Source organism: Microplitis mediator, chromosome 5 (genome assembly GCF_029852145.1).
Source record: "Microplitis mediator isolate UGA2020A chromosome 5, iyMicMedi2.1, whole genome shotgun sequence".
Taxonomy (NCBI): Eukaryota; Metazoa; Arthropoda; class Insecta; order Hymenoptera; family Braconidae; genus Microplitis; species Microplitis mediator.
In genome coordinates this window covers 26,347,696-26,367,264 of record NC_079973.1, presented here as the reverse complement: position 1 = coordinate 26,367,264, position 19,569 = coordinate 26,347,696, and the positions used below count along the sequence as shown (strand labels likewise).

Here is a 19,569-nt window from a genome sequence, read left to right as displayed (position 1 = left end):
AACTTCAAATTTTCTATAGCAATAATTATTAAAAAATGAACCTTTTGTTGGCTTATTTCCCATAATACACATTATATAGATTCAATCGTAAAGTGAAGGTAAAAGAGACAAGAGGAAGTAAGTGAACAAGTTCCTACAATAATCGACTATATATCTTCGAGTCCCTGCGTCTGGGCCCACAGTCCCCACTCCCACTCAGATGTCCAGTGAAACCAGTAGGGCCTTCTTTTACTCCCCACACATCGTGTCTGTTCACGGTTCAATCTCCCTCTATTTCTTTCGCATCCTCAGTTTAACGCGACCTTTCGAACACTCCGTATGTTCTTTACTATATTCATATATAAAAATATATATATACTACCCAACATACATAACACGAAAGTTTTACACTCCGTTATACGGTTTTTTTACGACATCACATCTTTCGGATTACGGTATTGTTATTTATTCAAAGTTTGCTTGACATTTCGTATTGTCCGTTGTTTTATTGTCTTTTTACTCCATTTAATATTTTACTGTGGTACTGGTGCATCCGATTCAGCGGTGTCTATATGGACCAGCGTCTATTTCTTCCCAAGCACGCTATTGAACTAGTTTGCATTCTTTTCAACGCATTCTCGAGGAGCGAGCCCGCGCGGATGCAATTTGCGAGTAGATCGATCCGATGAACAAAAGGAAACCATGATCGGAATTCTTCCCGTGTGATCCTGTTTCTCGCGTGCTGAGTATTCAACATTCTCATCTGATAATATATGTGTGGATCTTTGCCTCCAAGCGGATTTTTTAATATTTCGTCAAGAATAATAACAAGTGGCTGCTTCCGAAAATTATTTTTTTCTCACATGTAACATTTTTCATTGAAATCGTGAGAGCTGCCAAAAGCATTTCGATATCTCAATAGATTGTGCAAACTACCCGAGTGAAAAAAAAGGAAAATATTGTTCAAATAAATATATATAGAGAAATATATATTAAAGTGTCCAAGCAGTGTTTACTTTGGATTTACCCAATAGCTTTTAAACTCATGGAGTCTAAACTTTTTCAGCTGGCAAGTCACTTTTTTATTTATTTACTTTCTTTTTTTATATATATCTTATCCTACTTTTTATCGAACCTTTACTTGAGTATTTTTTTTAAAAGTTTTCCGGAAATTTCACTGCGAAATAACTTTTATTTCGTTCTTTTCCAGCATACACTTTTCAAAAGTTTATAATTCTTGAATAATTTTCTCAGTTGAGTGTAGTTTTCTCCCCTAGGTGGAAATATACAAATAAGACTCCAAACTTTCTGTGTACATACCATTTTTTTTTTTTTTATATATATATAAATTTAAAATAAATAAATTTAATTTGAATAAGTAAATTAAAAAGTATAAAAAAAATCGCTGATTCTTCAAAACGTTCGATCGCATTCTCTCATAGTGTATTACGAAAATATTTATGCGGCGCACATAATTCTGCATCGATAACTATCATTGTAAATTTGTTTGATAATATGAATTATTCATGATTAAATTTTCAATGGCTGTGCAATAATTTTCCATTTATTATATCGCCGCCTTTCTCACTCGGTTATAGTTACATTTACAATTATCTATGTACTCTGCAATGATGCTTCATAGTCTCAAAATACCATATATACATGTTTCTATATATATGTCTCATAAATATAACGGAGAGCATTCAAAATACTCAAACGATAGCCGATAATTTATCGAATTCCTGGTGATATGCTTCTGTATCCACCAGGTTTACCGCCAGGGTATTATACAAACGTTTGCATAATAATTATCGTACATTTAGTCTGATGACAAGCGTATAATTGCAGTGTGAAATGGGAAAAAGAAAAGCGGAAGTGGAGTAAAGATTATTATTAGGATGAAAGAGAAATGACAAGGAAGAGTAGTGTAGAGTTAAGTAGAATACAATGTCGACTCTAGACTTACATACTTACTTGCTACAATATAATAATACATATATGTATATATGTATATGTATATATATTATGAGGAGTGATAGTAACTACAGGGAAAGGAGATATCCCTCTAGTTTTACTCAAGAGACTATAGAATTAAATCGTGAATCTTCAACACGTCGAGAAGTTCTCGCGTTAGCTCGATTAATATTTATGAGAGAATCAGACTCTCTTTCATCTATAGTAATGTATGTTTTAATAACATTCTAAAAACTTTTTCCTCTTAATATGATTAGAGTATATACAAGTAAACTGTAATCAGCAATTATTTATTCACGTTTTTATTTTTCATTCGTATTACGATGGAATCTACAAAAATATATATGATTTTTTTTTATCGAAATTATTTTAGTAAAGTAATAAATTTTATTTCAATGTGTTTTGTATTATAAATTGGAATATTTTTCATCCATTGCAATGTCGATAAATATTTATGAAAATTTTGTGGTGTGGATGTACGTACATGAAATAAATGTATATAGATTTGTGTGCTGAATATAGTGTGATATATCCATAAATAATATGCATTTTTCGATTTTCACGGTTAGTGCATAATGTACCGCACAGTATAAATTTAACGAGTAACGAAGTTACGCAGTCTTTTGCCATTTTAAAAATTCTATTCAAGATAAAATTTATCTCATGATCACTATCGATCACTGTTTGTGTTCTTCCAACCATATAATCACATCTTTAGATTCATTGACCTGGAACTGACCTAATCGTTTCTGTAACTGAACTCATCTAGTTTTTTTTTATATACTTTTTTTGTACAAATATATGAACGCAATGCAATTTTACTTGCTCGTTAACTTTCGTCGATTCCAATTAAACAAAATTGCTCTAATAAATAAATAAAAAAATGTAAATTACTACACGGTAAAAAATCACCGGGGTAAGGCCAAGCGGTGTAAGTGTTAAAATTGGCGGTGTTAAATTTCAACACCGAAAGCGGTGTGAAAATAACGCCGCCGCCGGTGTAAATATTCTGTACCGGTGTTAAAAAAAATTCTCCGGTGTTAAAATAACACCGCTGCCGGTGTAAATATTCTAGTCCGGTGTTAAAATAACGCCGCTGCCGGTGTAGATATTCTGTACCGGTGTTAAAAAAAATTCTCCGGTGTTAAAATAACACCGCTGCCGGTGTAAATATTCTAGACCGGTGTTAAAATAACGCCGCCGCCGGTGTAGATATTCTGTACCGGTGTTAAAATATTTTGCTTTGTGAATATTTTTACTTACTCGATCACTATACTTGTTAATAAATGATATTTTTTATTAATTTTCATAAAGAACTAACATTTTTTATGTTTTATAGTCTTTAAAGTTAATACTCCAAGAGGACGCAATTTACCCATCTTTTACACCGGTATTACTCCGCTTTTACACCGGTTACCCCGCTTTCACACCGATTTTACTCTGTTTTTACACCGGTTACCCTGATTTAATACCGGTGAATTACTCCTCCTACACCGGTGTAATTTTATTTTAACACCGGGCGGAGTTAAAATGAGTCCATTTTTAACACCGCTCATTTTACAGTGTATATAAAATAAATAATTTATTTACAATCAGTCAGTATATATGTAAGTTCAATGTCTGGTGTGTATAGAATGCGTAAGATAACACGATTGACAAAGAAGGTAATATTTTAAGTCATTGCCTCGGCAATCGTGTTCTCAGTAATCATGATGAGGGGCTTGGTCACCTTGATACACATGTGAAAGCCTACCAAAGACCCAAGGTAGCAAACGCTGTATACCTTAAATGGTATCGTCCTTTTTTTTCACATAACATTGCATCTTGCGAACCAGACCATCATCATAATTACAACCACCATCATCATCATCATTATAATTGCCAGCAGTTACATATATAAATAATATGTACTGCGGTATTAATAATATGATGCAATGTGACCACGGACGAAGACGAACAACGTACTGTGACATTAAGCCATATCAAATTCATTTGAGATGCGCATGAAGGTGAGGGATCGTGTACATCAACAGTATACTGGGACAAATGGCGCACATATATATACGGATCAAGAATGATGTATTTCGTGGAAGAACATTACGCTTTAGGTTATAGATCATTTTGTTTGGCAGTTCTCACAGATAGGATCTGATCGCAGTTCAAGCACGAGTGCTCATCAAGGGGAGTCACTGTTACATTTGTTTTGTTGTCTTCTTTTTGTGTTACTCCATCATATAGCTTTTGGGTTCATTTATATATGACAAATGTGTATATGGCTGTGCTATTATTTCATTGGTCCAATCAGACATAGACATACCTGCTGAAGTGTATTTTGGATCAGTTACCTTCAATGTTGTTTAGAGATACCATTCAATCTGTAGATACTCTCCAGTGAGTTATGTTACATATATTTTATTGGTTTATAGATAATTTCATTGCTTGTGTTGTTGATTGATATTTTTCTTCTTTTGTTGTAATCAATTTTCTGTTTTTTTTTGTGGATAATATCACGAAAAAATTCCAATTACTTCACTTTTGAAAATAGACTCACTGCTATCAATTGAGTAATAACAAAAATTGATGGAAACTTTTGCAATAATTACTGCATTTTTAATTGAAGTAGGTATTTAATTTATCAATTAATGCTTTCATATAAATATATGAGAGCATCCATTAACGATTACATGAATTATTCATTTTATGATTAATAATTAATGGCCGGCAGCGAAAATAATTATGGAATTTGTGTTTTAATGATGAAAACAATTTCGACTCTCAATGATACTTTGTAAATTAACATTATATGTATATTTGTGTTGTATGAATGTATATATTACTTCCCGCAATTATCTCTATGGGTAAATGCCGAGACAAATCGCATCGTTTCGCTAGTTTTAACGAGAAACGGAAGTCAGCGTACATGTAGTAGGATATACAAACGACATTTCCTGTTCTCCAAAATAAATCACGAGTACGCCAGATATCGTTCAATCTCCGGAAGAATGATACCTACCTCTACTTTTATTATTATTTTATTATACTTTTTTCTCCATCAACTTTAATCCCATTGGAATTATAAAACTAAAAAATCCTCGTTTCGCTTGCATTGACATTTGATGAGAATTTTATTTTTTATTCCTACAGAAAGGATTTCACGATTCCCAATAAATCTTCAAAGCTTAGCCTGCTTTTTTATCGTATCGTAAAAAGATTTATTAACTTTAATCACTTCAGTAACAAACGGCTTTAGTGCACTAAAATCTAGTACATTCAAATGTACATACATTTATCATAAAATTCAGTCTTTAATCTCTCAAAAAAAGTAATAAAATCCATTTTTATTTCAAAGTAAATCTTAAAAACTCGGTAATTAATCAACTAGTCAACTAAAACCGTCAATGCACTTAAAACTTCAAACTTAGTAACCAAAAAGCTTTTCAATGTATTCAAAACTTTAGCGCAATGGCAACCAATATCTCGAAATCGATCACAGAAATACCACTAAAATTATTAGTAACGATTTGTATTAGAATTACCATTCCTTTCCAAGAAGATCTCTTCGCTACCGAAGCAAAAGTTAGCCAGCCAGCATAGTATTAGTTTCAGAGCTTCGAACTATTCACCAAACATTCATTAGACAGTTTCAAGTGAGATAGCAGACATAGATGTATAGATATAGACATAATGATAAAGAGATGTTTGAGAAAGTTTCAAATGGCTCGCATCTGTCATGATGAATTTTTAAACTTGTTCCATTTCACCAGGTGTCATCCTCCTAATGTGGCTATTTCGCAGTGGAAATAAAAAAACCCTCAAAGAGGTCAGACTGCAGCATTTCTATGGCTCTCGACAAGAGTCGACGGTCTATACACTGACCAATGTTCAGACTGAGTATATACTTTTTTTTGAATATAAATATATGCTTTACTACATAATAGATCGAAAAATACTGACTAGACACATCGGTTTCTTACATTATTTATGCTCCATCTATACTAAATAAACCCACTCTGAAGTATTCTGATGAGTAATATCAGTCACGTCAGCTGCTTCAAATCCACTATTACTATACAGCATAAATATATGTATGTATGAAAGTAATATATATATGGCCTAGAAACACAAATCGCTGAAGATGTCTGCTGTATGCTTATAAAGCTTGGCCTAGTCAGTTTTGACATTCATGATTGATAATACGTGCAAATGTCAATATATTATCAACCCGTCTATCGATAAAATGAAAATTAAAAAATATAAGTATTTATGAGATTTATTATGTATTTATAACATGATAAATTATGAATCCAAGAGCGATCTGCGTTTTAAACCTTGATTCTGAACTGGATCTGTATATATAATGAAAGTTGAGTTTAAATCATGCATTCATATTCTCAGTCGCTTCACCGTAAAACCATTAATTCAATCATAAGACATAAGATATAAATAATGATAAGCATATTATTATTTTATGATGCGTACGGAAGACGATATAATGAAAAATAAGTGTATGATAAATGAAAAAAAAGTAAAGATTTTGAACGCTATGCAGAGTGTGTTCAAAATTGATTTGCATAGTCGTTTAAACCTTCTTCCCACCTTCCGTCTGGCACTGCAATTAAGAGCCAATCTAACTCGTCTCCGGTTGGTTGGTTATGCGATGTACTGAAAGAGATGTGCATCAAGAATCGTCGAGACTTATTATACGCTATTGGGATGTACTCACCCACGCAACATAAACATTGATCGCGAAAATGTACAAACATAATTCAACAGTTTATTTTTTTAAATTGCAACTTAACACTTGATTAATCGAAACTGTTCAAGCTGCGTAAATAAAATCTCCCGAGTCGAAATATTAGACGTAAATTGAACGTTCTTAACGTTTTAAACGTAAAGTGAACATTCTTAACGTTTTGAAAGTAAATTGAACGATTGTTTTGTATTTTGGTTCATAAAAAATTGGTAATTTCATGAGTTATGATTTTAGTTTAATGATAACATTAATTAATTTATTTCAATATTTGTAATCACAATTTTCATAACCTTGATATCATAATATGTGAAAAGATATAATAGTGTTAAAGATAGAAGTATGAAACTGAAAAAAATTTTTTTTCAAAATACGAATTTTTTATTTAAGAGCCAGAAAGGTGGACAACAAAATTTTACGGAATTGACGTGATTATAATCCGGGAGTATAAAATCGATGAAAAAAATTTTTTGGTATGCTTATGTTTTCTTATTGTAAGTCTAAATAGGTTTTAGTTACGTTTTCGATTTATGATACTCCAATCTACGTTCTGAATAAGTTGAAAGCTGTCAAATTGAGTTTTTAATGTCCAAAACGTTCAATTTACGTTTAAAACGTTGAAAACGTTCAATTTACGTCTAATATTTCGACTCGGGCTCATCTATGAAATGTAATAAATTTTAGTCAAGAGTGCTGTAGTAATAGTTTGTTAAATTTATCCCCGATGTAAATTAAGTAGTAGAGCAGTTGTGGCTCGAGTATAAAAGAGGATTAAAAGTAAAAAAAGGGATATTTGTCATGCGGTAAAGAGGGTATTTTTGAGTTGCTAAATGTGTCTTTTCATGGTAAGGTATAACTAGGTCGTAAATATTCATGGAGATGCCCACTTTGGTCTACTACTCTTTTTGTCTCGTCTCTCAACTTTACACTGTGCAGCTCTTCCGGCGTTTCCCGCGAGCTTTGGCCTCAACTTTCATTCTTTTTCTTCTCTGTTTCCACATCATCATCATCATCACCACCACGACCACGGTCTCCACCTACTCCTCTGTTCACTGGGAATTCTTGTGTTGAACGCCGACATGCACCCGGCGTAATTGGCTGCACGTTCTCTCGACTCTTCTGCAGCATATATCCAACTTGTCGTCTGAGAGTCTAGTACGGTTTGCTCTAGCTCTATACCTCTATACCTCTCGCCAGCAAACGCTTTAACTCAACTCTAGTCTACTCTGCTGATGCTGTGCGCCATCAGGGGAAATAAATTTTCTCTTCGCTAACCTATTTCGGCTTTCAACGGCCAACCGACAACGGGAAATTCCCGAGAGAATCGAATCCCTTGGTCGTTAGTGAGTCATCTATAGATTACTATATATATATATACATATGTTTTATGCTGATGCTGGGTGTGTGATGAATTGTGTTGAGACTCCATATGATATATATATATGCCACCAAGGATTTGTTGAATTTAACATCACGTTTAAAGTAACGATGGACATTCGATCATCTATTGGTTTTAAAATAAAAAAAAGCTGATTTATTTTCATCCATTTTTTATTCACATTTTTATTTGGGTCGAAAAAAATATTGCCGATCAACGTTATCCTTCAATCTGTGGAATAAACAGATTTCCCTTTTAAAATTATTGAGAGGATCGAGAAAAATATTCCGTATTTTATATCTTGTGAATATATTTTTTAAATTTGCGTATTATTCCGATTGAGTGCTCAATATTTTTGAATTTTATATACACATACATATATGTATGTCGCGAGGGTATGTAGCTGTATGTATTTCAAACGAATATCACAGCAGATTACCTTTCGTATTATTTGAATAGACACGCCGCTGTGAAAATTATTGCGTGAGAACAAGCAATTTTTGATACTTCTGTTCGAGAAGTCGCCGGAATTTATTCCACTTGGACAGTTTGAGAAAAATTATGTCCTGCATAGATATAAAATATATTTTTTACACAAATAACATTCTTTGAATCCACTGAATTTCATAAAATCAACTGCTTAGATCAGAATCATTTTCAGAGAATATACGACCAGTTTTATAATTTATCGAGTCTGATCCGCGTGCTTTAAATAATTAAATATTTTCAGTAGACATTTTTATGAGAATATTTTCCAACACTGCTTTTTATATTTATTAAATTTTTTTACAAGTACAGTAAAGAAATTCAAAGTGAGAATGAAAAGAGAAAAATATGACAGCAAGTTTCTGAATTTTTAAATTAAATTTCAGTGAAAAATGCAAGTTGAGGGTTACAATAGAAATAATATTATAAAGAGAACATGACCTGGTTAACATTTTTTGTTGCTTTATGAACGAACATAATAAGAGCCAATTATATATAGTGTATAGAAAAGGAAAAAAAATAAAAAGAAGTAAAATAATAGTAAGAGAATCTTGATATAAAGAACTGAAAAATATCTTTTGTAAAAAAATTCTTGATTACTTAAATCTAAATGTCAAAAATATTTTCCGACTAAACTTTATCTTAAAAATTCATACACGCAGAGAATTTCACGGTATTTTTGCATCAAAAATTTATAGAAAAATTACCAGTCATAGTAACATGAGGACTAGGGTGATCCAAAAAATAACAAATTTTTTTTTTCTCGCAAACAGGTTCAAAAGTTTCATATAGATAAAAAAAGACGCCTGTGAAAATTAGAGCTCTTAATATTAACATTAAGAGGTTCCTCATCGCACTTTTCTATTTTCCATAAGAATAACATGGAAAAAATTTTTTTTACGTCTTCTGATTTTTATAAGTAGCTAACGATGCGTCATAGGAATAATTGGCAGGCATAATTTTATAGGGAATTGAATGTTCTACAAAAAAAGATTCTTATCATTTTTTGAGGAATCTATTTGTTCAAAAGTTATTTGAGGTTAAAGTCGAATTCATAATAAATTTTGAGATTTTCTTACTTTTCCGGCGAAACTTTATAAAATTTATACCAACTGCATAGTAAAATTTATTAGGTTAATTCAGAATATTTAGTATGCAGTTGGTATAAATTTTATTTGTTGCTTTGTCAAAATTACAATGCACCTTGTAAATTCTGTTCGATGTATTTTAAAAATTTCTACAGTATCGGTAATTTGTACAATAATTCCATACTGTCCTCATGTTACTATGACTATAGTAATTTTTCTATAAACTTTTGATGCAAAAAATACCGTAAAATTCTCTGCGTGTAAATAATCATACACTTAATTTAATTATCCTTGAGAAATAAATTTTATTGTTGGTATTAATATTAATAAAATAGATTTTGATAAAAAAAAAATATTATCCTCTAAGGAAAATTCAATGTCAGCATAATAATATTTACATAGGAAATGGTCGCATATGTAAATTCCATTTTAAATATGACAGGGACATTGAAAAGACGCATGAACCCACGAAAAAGAATAAAAATTTTAACAACAGACATGTCGCTCACACAAAGAAATTGCGCTCTTGAGAAATCGATTCTGATATATCTGACAATGACATTTACGTCAGTTTTACCCGTCTCTTAAATTTCTTTTTTTTGCATATTTAGATTACGTTTGATACATTGAAAAATATACTTTATATTTTCCAATATATGACAAGAAATTCAAATCAATACCTGAATCAAAGGACAAAATTTTTACATATCATTATTTTTATATAAAATTTATATCAAACGACTTTTATTGTTCATTTTTCATGCGAAAACGACATTCGAAAATTTACTTCTCATATCAATTTACTCAAATAGTATACATATTTATGTATAATATGTATAAAGTGGTATCCATTTCTATTAAAGCGAAACCCTGAACGTTTCTAAATGCCATAGAATTGAGAATATACAATATTGATAACAATTGTGCAGTTGAAAGCTACGGTGGTGTCTGGCTTCGGTGTCGAGACCACCATAGCACGTCATTTAATACAATAAACTCTCCACGGTCTTCATAAATGATAACATTTATATTAGATGTATGTACAATATGGTACTAACTGAATGTTAAAGTTAAATGTCAGTACACAAACTTGGAAATAATATTATTATATACATAATATACATATATATATAATATACGATATGTTTAAACAGTCATATGCATGTAGAATGCGATCAAACGATCAAGAAACAGCGAACGACTTCAATATCAATTTAAATGTTAGAGTTCATTGGAGTAAAAAATTCAATATTCCGTAAAATCTATATCGCGAAATGATAAATAAAAGTATGGAGTAATGGAAAGACAGTCAGGTACAGAGAATTGTGTTGAAGACAAGCTTTTATGGTGAGATTAAATGTACATTGCAGATGGTCTCATTGATCGTCCAGGGATTAGGTGTTTTGTGAAAGCACACGTTCGCTCTTACAAACCCGACCAGAGTAATGAAATCCAAGCAAGATAAAAAATAAATTATACATACATACATATGTAAATTTAAATAATTTATTACAATGAGTACAATTGTTGATAATGGCGTGGAAACTACCCAGCCACGAGGAGCTTTTTCTAGAGCTTTTGCTAAACGAGCTCAACCCTACGAGGAAGGTAAGTTCCTTCATTATAAATCCCTCTAATTACCACTACAATTCGTCTGTCAAATATATATTTTTTAAATATTTTAATTGATAAAATTTCGTTTAAATTTTTAATACAGAATATTTTTAATTATCGACGGCGGACAAAATTTATAATTGAATTTATGGAAGTTGTTCATGAATATGCAATTTATGTTTTCATTAAAAACTTGCTCGAAAAATTATGAAATTAATTTTTACAAAGACTCCGTTCTATTGTTTGCTGTAGAATATTTTATAGACAATTTAAAATTGATTGCAATGTCAACATTTTAATTTTTTACACAATAAATTATTTTTAAATTTAAATATCCGTCCGTCAATATTTGAAGAGCATTAGAGTAATGAAATTACAATTACATATATTTGACTTACCAGACGAATTTATCGGAACGTAAATAAATATACTGGGTACTTAGCAAACTGTATAACAGATCTTTAAATTTTAACATCTAACTAGGTGGCTAAATTTCCCATCTGCTAAATACATTATAAAATTTATTTTCATAAATCAATACACCCCAGCGGCCGCATAAACTGAAAAAAAAAACTTTATACTTATTTTCTTATTCTTTTCTTATTCTTCTTCTTCTTGTTCGACAAAACTTTAAAGTTTAAACTTTTTAAAGTTGGCTTTTACATAATACATTAAAACACAGTGCGTCGTGTGGTTGCCGGTGGTGATGGTGTGCTAAACTATATCACAGTACGTCGCCTATGTTTTTTAACACCCCTACCTCTTTACTTATAATAAAAAAAGATCTTCACAGTATATTTTACCGTTATGCTGTAATATTCCTGAGGATCTTTGCCTCGGTACCTTTATATATAACACTCCTCTGTCTCTTTTATTCCCCTGCGGTCACAGAGTCATCTCCATCTCCATCTCCATTTCCATCTTCATCTCCATTCTCCATCTGAAACCCCCATTCCTACAACATATATATATAAACCCTGTACATCCTTTTTAAATATTATCCTGTCTTAGTTATCGATATTTACCTTGAGCTTTTTTTTACTTGTCTTCATCCTCCATTTCAAAATTAATTACATCCCTACTATTGTTTTTTTTAATGACAATTTTTTTTCCTTCTACAAAAAAAAGTATTTACAGATCAATGAAATCTTAACGTCGGTTAAACAAGAAAAGTAGTAGATTAAAAGAACAAACCGATTGACAGCTTCAATGCTTTTCAATAATGCTTTATCAAACGGATATATATATATATATATATATATATATATATATATTGTAGATTTCTCTTTTGGAATCTTGGAGACGGTTGGGAAATCCAATTATCGTTAGAGATTCTATGCTAACCCACACCCACGTTGAAATAGCATAGAGATAATACGAATTGAAGGTGGTTGGTTGGACAGGCATGTTAGTATTGGTAAGGAAGTTCGCTTCCCTTAAAGATCGCTTAACTCGACCGGAAGGGTTATCTGGCGTCAAAGCGACCGCTTTTATGGAGTATAACTGCTGGATAGTTAATATATAGTTATAGATATAGACGTATGGATTTCAGTGAATGGGCTGAGGATATAGACGTCCACAGTCTAGTTAACGTTTTGTTAATTCACTTAGCTTGCGGTATTGTACTCTGATAACCGGTGATGGGCTCCAGTAATTTGCCAAACTTTTATTCAAGGGCTTAATTAAATTTTTATTGTGTAGAACTTAATTACGGTTTATTGTTGTTTATCTTTATGATTGCAAAGGCTTAATTAACTAAACTGATTAGTTTTATTATTATTTATTTAGACTCGCTGGCTCGCCGCTTATTGATTTTATTTTTTATTTTTCAGTCATCAAGAGTCTGAGCTTATTGAGCAAAGAGGGCGAAGGACTTGCCAATGAAGATGAGGCTTCAACGCACCCCACCTTGGCTTTGATGAGACGCATCCTTTCTGATGCTCAGGTAATTTTTTTTTAATTATCTCTACAAATATTTAATTGCATCGGTTGGTTGAAAAAAAAATTTAATGAAAAAAAAGTATCTTCTTTTTTAAAAAAAAGAGAGAAATTTAAAGAAAAATATATTGAGGTCACAGTTTTAAGTTGTAAGAGATTTAAAATGCTCGGTTGAGAAAACGCGGGACAAAAATTTGAAATAAAGGAGCTTTTTTCCAGAGTTATTTTCTTCTGTTTTAAGAGATCTGTGTACAGTAGAATGGACAAAAGCTCAAGTCTTCCTACTATTATTTTCACTCTAATTATTTTTAAAATTTATCATCACGTTGACGAGCATAACCTTCATGAAATATTATTTACAATAAAAAATAAACAACGAGCCATAAAACTTTAATTACACACCGAAATATACATTTTTTTTCGGGTCAGTTATGCTACATAATTAATACTGTAATTACCGTTATACACAAACTTTGAAATTAGTATTAATAATTTAAAAGTTACATAGTTTCATTGTGAAATAAAAAATTCAATTTATTTTTTTTACAGCTTAAACTTTTTTTAATTTTAAAAAATAACTTTTTCTTTCTTTTTCTCATTTATAATGCAACATACAACACGTAAAATCTTTTCTATCAGCACTTTAACGAAAAATTTAACGGATAAATTTTTTTTTCCTCGTGTTAATATAAAATGAAAAACAAAAAATATATATGAAGGGAGTGCGTGGCAGTACGTGCATAAAGTCAACCGTGGCGTATAAATATATATATATTAGTAAGTAAAAGAGGAGGATGTATTATATATTATGAAGGGCTGAAAACGGTACGTGAGCAGGCATACAGATCATCCTTAATATATATATAGTAACTTATATTATATATATTCTATAAGCACGTAACTCAAACTCACAGTAAACACTGACTTAATATTCAGAAAATTTCGACTATCTCATATATGTTAAAAGAACATTTATGTATATATGTTGTGTGTAAGGTCTGTTTCTACTACTGATGGAAATATGATAGAGAAAATGAATAATTTCATATTTATAAAATATAAAATACTTTTTTTTTTAGTAGAACTTTTTGCCTAAAGAATAAATCGGATTGAAGAATTTTAAAAAAAAACGTCATTAGTTTTCTCATTAGTATTCATTTGAAGGATCAATCTAAATATATGAAACTTTTTATAACATTTTTAATCCATCAAACATATTTTTTTTTTTATGAAGCATTGAAATAAAATTTAAAAAAATTTCATAATTTTTTTTTAAACAAAATTTAATATCTTTTAAATAATAAACAAATTAATAATTAATTTTAAGAAAGATCGAATGCTGTTTTTCCTAATAAAGTCAAATATGAGATTTCAGTCACTCAGAAATTTTTGTTCACATCAAAATATTGATTACTCATAATTTTACTATGGAAAAAAAATAAAATTGAAATCGCGATTTATAAAAAAATTTTAATGGAACGTGAACATTTTTTTTTCGATGTTTAAAGGATCTAAAAGCCATAGTCATTAACAAGTAGTGCGCATAAAGTTTCTTCTCTCATGTGTATTTTCCATATAAAGGGAATAGAAAAAGATAAAGATAGGTAGTGAACTTTATTCTACATACATGATGATGTTTGTCGAGAGGAAAACTAAGTGGCTCCTGCAGCTTCACCACCTGCGGCAGACCCTCGAGCGTCTGACATGAGGCACGTGCGTTGAATATTGTGTCCCAGAGACAAAAGCCACAAACGTGCAGGTCTTTACCCCTTTTTAAAATTTCTCATTACACTGCGTTGCACTCGACATTATTATTTTTAATTTACTCAATTTTTTCCGCATATTTAATATGAAAAATAAAAAGCATGGGAAATATTTAAATCTCGATAAAAAAGCTTTTGAAGCTGAACTCGATTGCCTCTTTATTTTATTTTTTATTTTTTATAATCATTATGATGAAATATCAGACGTTTATTTGAACACTAATAGATGGTAGGAAGTATTAACATCAAAGTAAAAAGGATTTCGTGAGATTTGCTTCTAGAAAAGGCTTAATGTCTATAATTTACGAATAAAACTCTGACCCAATTCATCCTCCCACGTCCTGGGGGACCATTACAACACTGAGGCCGTCTCTCTCTACTTCCTGACTTTGCACTCAACTCAACTAATTTCACCAACTTTGTAATTGTCACATAAATTTATTCAATGTCTTAAATAAACATTTCTTACCCTTGGATAAACATAATTCATAAATTCTATTATATTATTTATAATAACAAAGATCATTTATTCATGTACTCAAAAAGGTTTAAACTTTTGTGTTTGCATACAAAAAAAATATATGTTCTTTTTTATACTGAAAAATTCTTCACAGTCCATTTATTATTTTTATAACTATTATTATTCATAAGTCCATTAATACTTTAATGGAATACTAAAAAACATTGATGGAGGATTAAACATTGAGAGTAAAAAAAAATTAAATTCAAGCTTTCAACAAAATCGTTAGATAAAAATTTACAGTGTGAGCAGAGGATTTTATAAAATTATAAATTATAAAGATTTTTTTTTCAATATTCATCAAAAGAATTCACAAAACATTTTTAATTTATTTTAATCCTTGATAAATAAATTTTTAAAAATAACTAGACATTTTATTTTAATTTTCGTCTAGCTCAGTAAAAACTTTGCATAAGTACAAAAATATTTATAACACAAAAGACATAAGAAACTGAACAAAAGATAAAAATATAACGTCATAAATGTCTTTTGAGAAGATACATTTTATACTTCTTTTTTTTAACATTCTCTGAATAAATCCAACGATAATTAAAAAATTCATCTCATTAAAAATATATTTTCACATTGCAAAAAAATATATATATTTCTACCTTGTAAAATATAAACAAAAGAGTATGATGTTAAAATATATAAAGAAGAATAAAGAGGTACTAAAATGAACTTAAACCAAATATTCTCAACGTTCATTAGCGTAAAGCTTGATCCGAGCAACTGTAACCAGCACACACCCACCCACCCACCCCACACACACACACACACACACACACACACACACACACACACATTACCATTCGTATATTGCATTCGTATTCCGTATTCTCGTCTCGGGTCAATCCCTATTGTGGTCAGTATATAGAGAAATATATGACTATAGACATCTACATATGTACGTATATATATAGATATATGTATATATATAGCCTATTTACTCTATATATTCTCTATATGCGCCTTACTCTACCGCTAATGGATTAACCAACCCCCTAACTCAAATTTCCCTCTCTTTTTCTCTGGTACTGTGCTAGTGCTCTGTATGCTACCAAATACCCAACCCTTCTCTGTCACCTAACACCCTTTAACCAACCTATCCCCAATAATCCTACTTTGTTCCCTGACGTTATATATTTCGACCAATTTAATGCAGTACCAGTCGCCGAACATTTCAACAACCAAACCAGGATCGCGTGCTAACTCACGCGGTTTTCGCGTCCAGGGAGACCTCGGTTCGGGACACCCCATCATCATCATCAACATCGACATCGACGTTATAAAATCTTTTTACCCTAGCTTGTTTATTTAAAAAGGACTCAGACACGATTTCGCATGCATGTGCCCGCGTACTCACGCGTAAGCCGATTATAGTATTTTTAATAATTTAAATTAAACTGCGGTTTTGTTATGCATTATTACTAATTGTACATTGCTAAATTGAGGGTTGATGCTGACAGTCATTAGTCATCGGTAAATCGAAATCAAAACTCCCGGGAGAATTGATCGAGTGTCGGCTAATTAATATTCGGTTTCTATTGTTAAAATATTGGTAAAACAATAGAGAGAACAGTCGGTTATTAATTATCATTATTATTATTGTTATTAATAAATTTTCGTGGATTTAATTCAAGGATATTTGATATTCATATTTTGTAGGCATGGCTTGTTTAATTGTTGATGAGAGTTATGAAAAAAATAAACAATGATAACAAAAATAAATATTTTAAAAATCAATGGGCTGGTGATGAATTTCCTGGCAGAATTTTACAGCGAGCATTAAAAAAAAAAAAAACTGTAATTGCCTCTTGACTTGTGACGCGTCGGTAGTTAAGGTAAATGAAAAATCGTTCGATAACCCAGCTGATAAATCTACCAGGGCAATTTTAATTGCCTCGGCAATTGAAAAATTTTCATAGCTTTTTATTTTAATAATTCACAACAAAATCTAAATAGAAGTAGTCAGAAAAATATTTTAATATTCGTTGACCTACATTTTGTTATGATGAAAAAAAAAAAATAAAAAAATTAGACTTCCAGAAAGATATAAAAGTTGTGACAAATGTTAAGCTATCTGCAAAACTCGGTCATACGTTGCACTTTTCACTTTTATGTAATATATGTACGTATATATATATTCCCCCAACGAGAATATCAGGAAACTGCCTCCATCACATCTATTTTCATAGTGTCCCGACATACACATGTCGCTGAAGCGTCATCTCATAGAATGGTTCTTCATTCGATGACTCTCTACTTGTTCTTGTCTCTAAAACGAGAGATGAGAGAGTTACTGAGGTTGCGAGACGTGATCGTCTGTTGCCACTATACTGTACACTGTTGAGTACTCGTGTATCTCTATTTTTTTCCATCATCCAGTTAAGATCATTGACACTTTACAGTTAAAGTATTTTTTTTATTTAAATTATCATTATTTTTAAAAATATATAAAGCCGATTAAATAACCGTTAGGAAATAATTATTGCAATTATAATAATAATATAATACGTGTGTAGTTTTATTGATCGATCGATTTAAAAGCAGGTCTTGTCGAAAGGGTAATCTCAGGTTTAATATAACGATTCACTACCACGCCTCGCGGTCCACGTGCTCGGACGGGTACCACCATAATCATTACCATCATCATCATCATCATCATCATCATCATCATCATCATCCGTGCAAAGGATACATTAACATCTGCAAAACGAGTACCGTATATATTACTAAGTGCCTGTGTTCTGGGTTTCAGTATAACAAGTGACCAGTGACATATAATTATATGACTAAATAAAGTTCTTATATAAAATTTTATATTTAAATTACCATTTATTATTTTTTTCATCATATAAATTCATATATTACAAATTATAAAATTTAATAATAATAATGACTGCAGTGAAATATTAAAAGAAAAAAAAATGAAATGAAATTCTAATGATGTTCAATGAGATTAATATATTTTAAGCTTGACAGAAGCACACATATAATAGTGAATGCAACCGAAATTATTTCTCTGGATATAATTAACTCACAAGAGTCTCGTGAAATTCAGCAAATACTCAGCATGACCATTTTTACACGTCACTAATAAATAAACTTCCGCGTGAAAATAATTAGAGCGAAATATTATTATTTTATATATTTAATAATTTAATAAATATATGTATATAAATATCTGTCACGATCATACGAGAAATAATATAATAAAATAAATTTATCGACAATTATTCCAGCGAATTAATTTTTCCACTCGATTTTGTCCAACTCGTCAGCTTGCTGAGTGAACTTTATTGATCGTGACCCTCGTTATTAATATAATTCACTGGCTACTGTAATATATAGTCCGTATATGATAGAAAAAAAAAAAAATTAATATATATGCATGTATGTGTATATATTAACAACATGGAGAACGAAGGAATTGAAAGAATGTTTTAATGAAATGCAAAGTAATGTAATAAAAAAATTTTTTGTTCCAGACAAAACTCCGCGTGATGGTGGAGGAGAACGCAGCAACGGGTGCCCGGTTGGACGGGGAGTTGGAACGCGCACGTGGTGAATGTGCGAGTCTCCGGGGTGAATTGAGAACCGTCCGCGGCGCCCTTGTGCTCAACAATAATCACCAAAATAATGGAGCCACAAGTAATAGCAGTAATCTCAGTGGTACTTCGACAAACAGCCCAAGTACAAGTGCTAGCAGCACAACAACTTCTAACAATTTATCAGCACCACCGAGTCAAGACAGCACAGAGTCAACGGGGCACAATAGTCAAGAAGAACCATCGAAACGTTTAAGTGCTAACAGTAGTCCCGTTGACAAAAGAAGCTCCGCTAGTGAAAAATCAGTCAGCCCTATTGACAAAGGCAACAGTCCGATTGACAAAAAAGATCGTACTAGTCCTATTGATCGCTCTAAAACTAGTCCATCTGTTGGTTGGTTCAATTTTAATTTATATTTTTTATTTAATTGTTGCATTGAAAAAGAAAAAATTTTTACAAAATTACTTCTATAAAAATACGATAAAATTTCAATTTTCCCTCGAGGTTGAACTGTTCCTACGGGGATA

General features: G+C 31.1%; 1 protein-coding gene across 9 annotated transcripts in view; it reads left to right on the top strand.

Moving 5' to 3' along the window:
• LOC130669146 (kazrin) overlaps positions 1 to 19,569 on the top strand; it is a 74,056-nt gene that overhangs the window by 37,894 nt on the left and 16,593 nt on the right. For 8 of the 9 annotated variants that reach the window (XM_057471886.1, XM_057471881.1, XM_057471885.1 and 5 more), the window contains exons 2-3: positions 13,102 to 13,214; positions 18,982 to 19,435. In XM_057471886.1, the coding sequence (XP_057327869.1) occupies positions 13,188 to 13,214; positions 18,982 to 19,435 (481 nt within the window). In that variant the 5' untranslated portion in view covers positions 13,102 to 13,187. Of the gene's footprint in view, positions 1 to 11,042; positions 11,264 to 13,101; positions 13,215 to 18,981; positions 19,436 to 19,569 lie in introns of those variants that run through there. The other variant, XM_057471878.1, reaches the window with a different exon arrangement.